This window comes from Etheostoma cragini, chromosome 24 (genome assembly GCF_013103735.1).
Source record: "Etheostoma cragini isolate CJK2018 chromosome 24, CSU_Ecrag_1.0, whole genome shotgun sequence".
Lineage (NCBI taxonomy): Eukaryota > Metazoa > Chordata > Actinopteri > Perciformes > Percidae > Etheostoma > Etheostoma cragini.
The window spans coordinates 8,960,364-8,969,607 of record NC_048430.1 but is presented as its reverse complement, the minus strand read 5'-3'; the positions used below and the strand labels follow the sequence as shown (position 1 = coordinate 8,969,607).

General features: G+C 42.3%; 1 protein-coding gene across 2 annotated transcripts in view; it reads left to right on the top strand.

The window, feature by feature from the left end:
• Positions 1 to 9,244, top strand: part of LOC117939412 (prospero homeobox protein 1-like) — a 39,463-nt gene that overhangs the window by 15,521 nt on the left and 14,698 nt on the right. For both annotated transcript variants that reach the window (XM_034864747.1, XM_034864748.1), the window contains exon 6: positions 8,345 to 8,539. In XM_034864747.1, the coding sequence (XP_034720638.1) occupies positions 8,345 to 8,539 (195 nt within the window). The remainder of the gene's footprint in view (positions 1 to 8,344; positions 8,540 to 9,244) is intronic.

Below are 9,244 nucleotides of genomic sequence, written 5' to 3'. Positions count from 1 at the left end.
ACACACACACACACACACACACACACACACACACACACACACACACACACACACACACACACACACACACACCAGCTGCCCTTTGGCTCATATCTGTGGTGACCACTTCCTCATGGCAGTGCCACATCCTCATTGGCTGCCATGGCAACAAGGGTCGCTGGGACACCAGGTTGCTAGGCAAACACAAGGTTGCTAAGCCTACCTGCTCCCAGCATGTGAGCGAGAGTCTGGTTTGGCGTTAACTGGGAGCGATGGACAAAGGCATCACAGTGTCCAGTTATTGTTATTGAGACCCATATGAGCAGACATTTTTGGAATTTTGTCAAACAATTATCAAAAATCGGACAAAACAACATATTTAAATACTTTTTAATCTCTCAAAAAAGTCACATTTTGCAGTAAATGTGCTAAATAACGGAATAAAGTAGTTGTACATATATTCTGGCACTCTTTTCAATGAAGACATATCTCCAAATATGAATATCAAGATTAATAGTGATTTACAAAACTGGTATGTGCTGACATTGATCATTTTCCATAATCAGTTTACTTATCAGGCATACTTAAAAGGATCTGAGTTAATATGCTTCATATTTAAACCCCAAATAAACTGGCTTTGGGGTTTCCATTTGGAAAAATAAGGAATGAGGACTAATGAGTTAATGCATCTATTGGAGATATTATAGTTTAAAAAAATAATCTCATCTCCAATCTGTTTATCTACAAAATGATATTCAATTAATCTCCCTCATGTCAACACACATGGATTGAGATTAGGAGATATTTGCACTGCTTTGGCCTGAAACTTGGCCCAGCAGATGGACAGTATAACAGGCTCGATCTGGAACTGAAGTCATAACCACAGCAAATATTTCTATTGGAATTCATAGTCTGATATTTATTAGATAAACTCGAACACTGTAAGGCTGAATTACACGGCCGCACGCATCATTTCCTCCGAATCAGTGTTGTAGTCTACATGACACGCAGGTATACCCACTACGAAAGATGTCCATATACCCACTAAGAAAGCCCCATGACATTCAAAAACATCATTTAGATTATATTTTTTATATATTTTGAATTGTCATCCGGGTTTTACCTCTTCACATAGGTTAAATAAAGGTATTTCCACCGTAAATTGGTGCATAAAGATGTATCAGAATACAGGAAATGAAGTCAAAACTCCCCTGGAGGATGACACCCAGACTCCCCACTATGACTATGAAAATGGGTCACAAATGTGCAGTATATGCAAAGGCTAACTAATCTCTTAAACAGTTGGACACTGAGGTTTCTTAGCAAAAGTTACACAAGGAAAAGTACATTTATGGAGGGGGGGGGGGGGCTATTATAACAGAAAACAGGGCAGAAAAATACACATTTGGTGCTTACAGCTGCAGCACGGTGTATGTGGGATTGACTCAAAATAAACTACTGTGTGTGTGTGTCTGTGTGTGTGTGTGCGTGTGGGTGTGTTCATTGCGATAGAGTCGATAACGTGTCACCCCGAGCAACAGTGGGGCTCACTGATGTGTTTTTTGGATCAGTTCATCGGTGGTTTGGTTCTTTGAGTGGGATTTGTTAACAGTAAGACGAATACATACAGTACAGTCTTACATCAGGGTTTCTTATTATTCACATTTTATGCAAATAATGGTTTATATTCAAATTGAGTTTTAATTTAGTCGTAATCCAAATTAATCCGTCATATTTATCTGTGGGAAGGAACTGTGCGGACATTATTTCGCTTAATAAAAACATGAATCAGGGATAATCCTATTTGTGATAAGCGAGGCTGTTCTTTTCAAGGCTTTAATAGTGTGTGTGTCTGTGTGTCTGTGTGTGTGTGTGCGTGTGTGTGGAGGACCGAGTGCGAGAGTGCACCCTGTTGCTGTCTGTCTTTGTATGTGTGTCCCCTTTTCGTTGTCCCATTGCATTCATTACCTTCGTCATTACCATATTTTCAAAATCCGGGTCACTGTCTCTTTCTCTTTTTCTTTCTCACCCTCTCTCTTACTCCTACTCCTCCCTCCCCCCCCCCCTCCTCCTCCTCCTCCCCCCTTCTTCCTGGGGGAACAATAAGTAGCATGTGTTAGGGAGGATCAGGCAGATTCACTGTAAGGGAATTAGGGCCCTGAATGGCTTCCCCTAATTGGACTTGAATGGACTTTGTCTATGGGAAACTGGTTCTTAAAGATGAGCCTCGTACACACAATGGCCGCCTCGCCCAGTGTGGGAAGTGGGTTGAGCGGACGGCTGTTTTAGGCACAGATGAGCAAGCCTGCGCACACACAAACACACACACACACACACAAACAGAGGATATTAATTGCATAGTGAAAGCTCTTGCCTTCTGACCAGACAATCATATATGGTAGCACGAGACGGTCTCTATCGTCTCGTCTTGAGAGAGTCAGCGAGAGTAATTAAGACCTCATTAAGACTGGAGGAGTTAGGATTAATTAGACGCTGGCTCGCCGGCTCGGGGAGCTCCTTCCGACTCACACGCTCTCACTCACAAGTTCCCTGCCAGCTTTTAACATATACTCAATCTAACACACACACACACACACACACACACTGAGTGTGACACATTTATCAGCAAGTGCCCTGAAGACTCTTGCCTTGAGAGGCTGAAGTGACATCTCGATGCCTCCGTCTCAGCAGGAGTCAATTAGCGTCCAACCCGCCTCTTACCCGTCTTGTCAATTAGAGCTACACGGCCAATTTGGCAACATCAGGACATGAAGTGTAACAGGTAGTGATACAGTTATAACTGCAGCTCAGTATTTAGCATGGTATAAGTATTCTACCTGAAGATGACAAAGCATTTAAAGATGTCCCAAATTTGACAATGTCTTTTATTCGTGAAGACTGTGAAGGCACAATATGAACTCATGTGATAGCGGAGATATGTCGCTTCATTTCTAATTATTTAGGCTCCTTTTATGACTTTACGTTTTAATTGCTCAGTATTTAAAAAAATAGAGATGGTAATAGAGCACTTAGTGTTTTGGGAGCAAGACGGTCAAAGGTACCCCGCAACAATGGGTTGCACTTTACCTGAAGGTACATAAGAGTGACGTGACACTGTCATGAATGCGTCATGAAGATTATAAAAAAGGCATAAACGTTTATGACTTCAAGTAAGTGTCATTCGGTTTTTTTCATGACAAGTTGTAATTAGGGTTCATGACTGTGTCATGAGAGTGTCATGTGTTCATGACAGTGTCATGTCACCCTTATGTAGATACCTTCAAGTAAAGGCTTACCCAATAATGTAGTGTGCTTTTCTTTCGTTCCGGGAAAATAATCTTTCAGAGTTGGTGTTAAATGACAAATAACGGAGCTTTGCAAAATCAATATAAATGTAAAATCATGGCCAACGCTTATAGTTAGTGATTTTCTATTTTCCTCATAGAGACAGGAAGCAAGACTTCTTCTGGTAACAATCTACAAGACCAGAAATTACCAAACTATTAGACTTCACACATATATAATGCTGTTGGGTTTCTGTAAATCATCACAGAGTCCGGTCTAGACCTGCTCTTTTATGAAAAGCGCAATGAGATTACTGTTGTTGTGATTTGGTGCTATATAAATAAAATTGGATTGAATTGAATACAATGATGGTGCAGTGTATCCTGTCTACTAAAGCAGAAATGCTCCAAAACATAATTTGAAAAAGTTCCTACAGCAGCTATTCTTCCAGGATCCACAGGAAACCTTCAGTGGTACAACTTGTATATTTATGTTGATCGTGCACATTCACACTGTCCTCTATAAAAAAAAATGTGCAGAGCTACGATGAATCTGGTTGAAGTGGGCTGATTCTTAAAGGATGTGTGTGTTTGCCCTTCCAACATGGCCTGGGGGGGCTGACAACCCCCCACCCCCTAACCCCATCAAGGGAAGGAGAGAGGGGTTGAGGCACCCTGACACTTTCTGACACACTCTCTCTTTCCCCCTTTTCGTTGTAAACAGAAAATGGCATTCCTCGAGCTCAGCATTTCACACACCCTCATTCACATGTCTTTTGTCTCTCGCCTCTCTTTTTTGTGGTTTGTGCTGATTGTGATGAGCTGGACGGGACAGTGGGTGGGTGTTTGGGTGGCTGAGTGGGTGGTAGACCAGGTGGTGGGATGGCTTAGTGTGTGTGTGTATTTGGCTCTACATTCGTTTCTGAAATCTAAGGATCACGTTGAGATACACACACTTGACAATTACAGATTAGAGGCCCTCAAAATAGTGATATTTTGCAGCTTTTACAGTGGGCAACAGCTGTGGTCTGTTCTACAATTTGCATGGGGGTAAAGAGGGAATTTGTTGTAAACTATAGATGGAAAAAGGAGTTGTATAGTTCTATGCATTTGTCGTTATGTACTCTAAAGGGGAATTTAGTTTTGTCATCCCCACCTGTAAAATGATCTTAGATTAGACTGTATTCCTCATTTGCAAAGTCAGATTTGATGAATTGTACGATTCCTGTTGCACAAAGATACACAAAGTCTAACTTTGACACACAATTAGATAGTTTGTACAGTATCGATGACTGCTGTAGTTTGTCTGCCTTGCAGCCTGTCGTCCCTTTGGACAACTGTGGTACTGCAAAAAAAAAATCCCCCAAAAAAAAACTAAACTGTTGACGGGATAATGGAATCCTTAAACCAGAAAGGTTTAATAAAAGCTATTTTAACATCCTGACATCATCTTAATAAAATCGGGGCTGCAAATTAATAAAATGGTTACTAAATGGTTGGTTTATAAAATGTCAGAAAGTAGTTAAAAAGGTCCATTAGAGGCCCAAGATGACATCTTCAAATGTCATTTTGATGTGTTTTACTAAGATGGAAGACAAAGCATTGCAGCAGATATTTACATTTGAAAGGCTGGAATCATTATATTTAATGAAACAAGTGTGGATTTGAAAAAGCGGCGTCCGGCTACAGTATGTACAGTTCTACGTGTTTACTCACAAAAATAGCCTACAGACACTAAACTACCTCAATGGCTAAAACTGTAGCTGTCAAAAGGCAGGGGTGGGGGGGGGGTTATGTCAACTGGCCGATCGGCCGACAGAGCGACCTGAAGAGCTGCTGCTCACAGCTAAAAATGACCTCAACAGATCTGTCAATTCATAACCTTCTCAGGGTCGGAGGAAGAGGCACCAACGGTCGTGGGCCGTGCGATGCAGAAGAAAACCCGGAAGAGACAATATTTGGTGCATGTGCTGCATCTTGCAGTTACCATAACACATCACTGGACTAGATTCCTAGGTGTCAGATACACAACCTTAACAGACGAAACGTTGTTGTATGATGGGCTTAGCAGTGGGGAAACTGGGGGGAAAAGGAGACAGAAACGGCCACTGCCAGATGTTGGTTTGGTTTATTAAAAATCCCCCTCTCGACCCTTGTGGGGGGGGGGTATGTGTCATCCTCCAGCTCGGGTCCTCTACCAGAGGCCTGGGAGTTTGAGGGTTCTGCGCAGTGTCTTAGCTGTTCCTAGGACTGCACTCTTCTGGACAGAGACCTCTGATGTTTTACCTGGAATCTGCTGGAGCCACTCTCCCAGTTTGGGGGTCACAGCCCCCCCCCCCCCCCCCCCCCCCCCCCCCTCAGTACACTGAGTGTCTGAGGGGGGGGGTTCCTTGCTCAAGAGCACATTGGCAGTGCCCCGGAGGTGCACTGGCATCTCTCCAGCTACCAGTCCACACTCCGTACTTTGGTCCGAACGGGGACTCGAACCAGCGACGCCGCAGTTATATATGTTGCAGGAAATGCTTATATGGAACACCATAACCAGGTAGCTGTCATAGTGTACAGGAACATCTGCCACGGGTATGGGCTGGAAGTCCCAAAATCAAAATGGAAGACACTTCTTAATGTAGTCAAGAAGGACCGAGCTAAGATCCTGTGGGACTTCAAGATCCAGACTGACAAACTGGTGATGGCTAACCAACCAGACATGGTGTTGATGGACAAACAGCAGAAGAAGAAGGCCGTAGTGATAGATGTGTCGATCCCAAGCGACAGCAACATCAAGAAGAAGGAACACGAGAAGCTTGAGAAATACCAAGGGCTGAAAGAGGAGCTAGAAAAGATGTGGAAAGGAAGAGCAACAGTGGTGCCAGTGGTAATCGGAGTACTGGGGGGAGGGGGGGCTGTGACCCCCAAACTGGGAGAGTGGCTCCAGCGGATTCCAGGTAAAACATCAGAGGTCTCTGTCCAGAAGAGTGCAGTCCTAGGAACAGCTAAGACACTGCGCAGAACCCTCAAACTCCCAGGCCTCTGGTAGAGGACCCGAGCTGGAGGATGACACATACCACAATATCATCTAAAATACACATATTAAAATATATTACTTTTTTTTAATATTTTTACACCTCTTTGGTTATAATCTTTCCTACTAGACTTGAAATTAAAATGATAGCCATGGGTGCACTGCACTTCTTTGGTAAAGCATATATTAAAATCTATACAACCAAATGTATTTAGCTGTATAATTAGTTTTTTCATTTGTAAAAGTGCAAATGTTATCATGAGTGTAGTGTGTATTGGAGTATTTTGAGGGAACCTGGGGAGATTCTGTGTGTGTGTGCGCTTCTGTGTGCGTCTCAGAGGTTGTCATGATGGTTTGTGATGTTAGGTTACACCGTTGGCATTGTCTTGTGTTTTTTTTAATTGCTGAGTTATCACGTTCATTTCGTGCAACTCTTTTGTGGGTCAAACCCCCCCCACCCCCACAACCGCCACACACACTTTCCCCTCCTGTCACTATGCTTTGTAAAACACACACACACGTACATAGACACACACACACACACACACACACCAAGCCTCCCAATTATGCTCCATTATGTCACCCCCTCTGACCGCTCCTGAAAAAAAATCTCTTTCCCTCACCCTGATCCTCTGCTCGTCCCTCTCTCTCTCTCTCTCTCTCTCTCTATCTCTCTCTCTCTCTGTCTCTCACTGCATTCCTTTTTTCCATGCAACCACCATTAATCTTTCTCTCTCTCTCTCTCTCTCTTTCTCCGCTGTCTCTATCGCTTGCTCATCCCTTGTTCCTGTACGACAATGTCTTGTAACAATACCAAGCTTAATCTCCGTATCAAAGCTGTTTTTCCCCTTCCCCGAACACACACACACACACACACACACACACACACACACACACAACCACGCACACACACACACACATGCGCTTTCACTGGGCAGTTTTCTCTCTCACCATGTTTTGTTTCTTTTTTGAAGAAGAGATGAAAATGCAAATGGAGAAGTTTTTTGGTTGTTGCTTGGTATTGGTAATAATATTTTCTGTATTAATGTTTATCTCTTTAGTTGGGTACATTCACAGACATGCACATACTCCTGTTGCATCTGTTACTCCCTTCTTCACTACTTCTCTATTTCTCTATCACATTCCAGGAATGTGGCTCTTGAAATCAAACCCTAACACTTTATTAGTGTATGTGTTGTGTATTACAGTTGTTTTCTGTCAACAGCTCTTTGTCCAGAGCAAATTAAGTTAAATGTTCTTGCATTAAGTTCTGTTATTTCCAAGTTTCACACCACTCATTGCTGGATTATATTTAAACAATTGCAAGTGGAGCTTAAATATTCAATTTTTCAGAATTATTAAACAGTACTTTTAAATAAAGAAAACGCTGTAAGCTAATATTTTGGCAGACATTTTTGCAGTGTAGTGTGAAGGTCTGCAGGGCAGGAGCTCTGTCGGATGATAGCTGTTCAATGGTGGTCCGGCTCAGACCACAAGCCCATGATGGCATAACAACAAGATAATATTTGGGTCATTCTTGTTTGACTAGATGTTATCCAGGGCATGATTTGAAGGTGCAGGCAGTGTTTCAGTTAATGCGATTGACACATGGAAATATTTTAGATACTGTATACGTATTAACTTAAGTTAATATTTATTAAAGAAGCATACATGTAAGAAGAGCTAAATCTGCATGAAATATAGACTCTGTATGGAAATTCATACGCAGATGTTGTGCCATAGTCCAAGGGAGGCACTCCAATGGAGGCCCAGTTCAAGTCAAATTTGATAATCACCATGCAAATTAGAGCCAAAGCAAATATCAGGCTGTGTTATTATAAATATACAGCACAATCAATGATTCAGCACTAAATCTACCCCATCCCACCATGTGACTAAAACCTGTTGAATGCTTTTAAGATAGATTTTTTTTTGTTTTTGCAATGCTTCCAGAACAGCTATGCATGATAATTTAACTTTTAAATAAGTATGGGGTGAATAATTGAATTTCTCATCAAACATAAATGAATTTAATCTCATTCTCTGGCTCCCGCTGCAGTTCAATCGCTGCATCACCTCCCAGCTGATCAAGTGGTTCAGCAACTTCAGAGAGTTCTACTACATCCAGATGGAAAAGTTCGCCCGGCAGTCCATCAACGAGGGCGTGACCGCGTCAGAGGAGCTGGTGGTGGGCCGCGATGCCGAGCTCTTCAGGGCGCTCAACATGCACTACAACAAGGCCAACGACTTCGAGGTAAGCTGAGCCAAACACGGGTCAACGATGCTAGGGTTAGGAGTTTGGTTGAGAGGAATTTGGAGTTTGGAAGGAGGCAACACAGAGCTCTCCAACTCAACAATGTCAAACATAACCGTGGTAAGTTAGTGCGCACCATTGGTAATGACAGGGCAGATCATCTTTTCATTGCATACTTTCTCAAAGCTGCTTTTTTGAGCGATACAGTCGCAGTGTTACAATCTAACTCCAATGTCTACATTTTAATTGAAGGAGCATGTGCTTGCATGGTTCAATCAATGGCAGTCCATTTCCAGAAGGGGTGCACAATTCAGAAAATGTCCTGATTCCATTTGCTATTGATTTTTAGGCTCATGATTTTTCATTCAATAACGATTCTCAATTAAAAAAAACAATTCAGATTATGTACATGTGGTTACTTTTCCCATGTGATAGTACAAAAGGTATTACAAAACAAAATCGGAATCAATGTTTGGAATACTACCAATCCATTTTGAAGCTTGAATCAATTCATGAATGTGAATCTATTTTTTTGCACACCCCTAATTCCCAGCATAGTTGCCCGGGCCAGATGTCTTCCGCGTTCTGTGTGTTGCCGGTTTTTAAAATGCCCTTCGTTTTGGGAAACAATAAAACTTTGAGCTAGCAAGCTACACGCTGAAAATTGCAAGTTTTGAAGGAAATTTGGATCATGGAACAAGACAG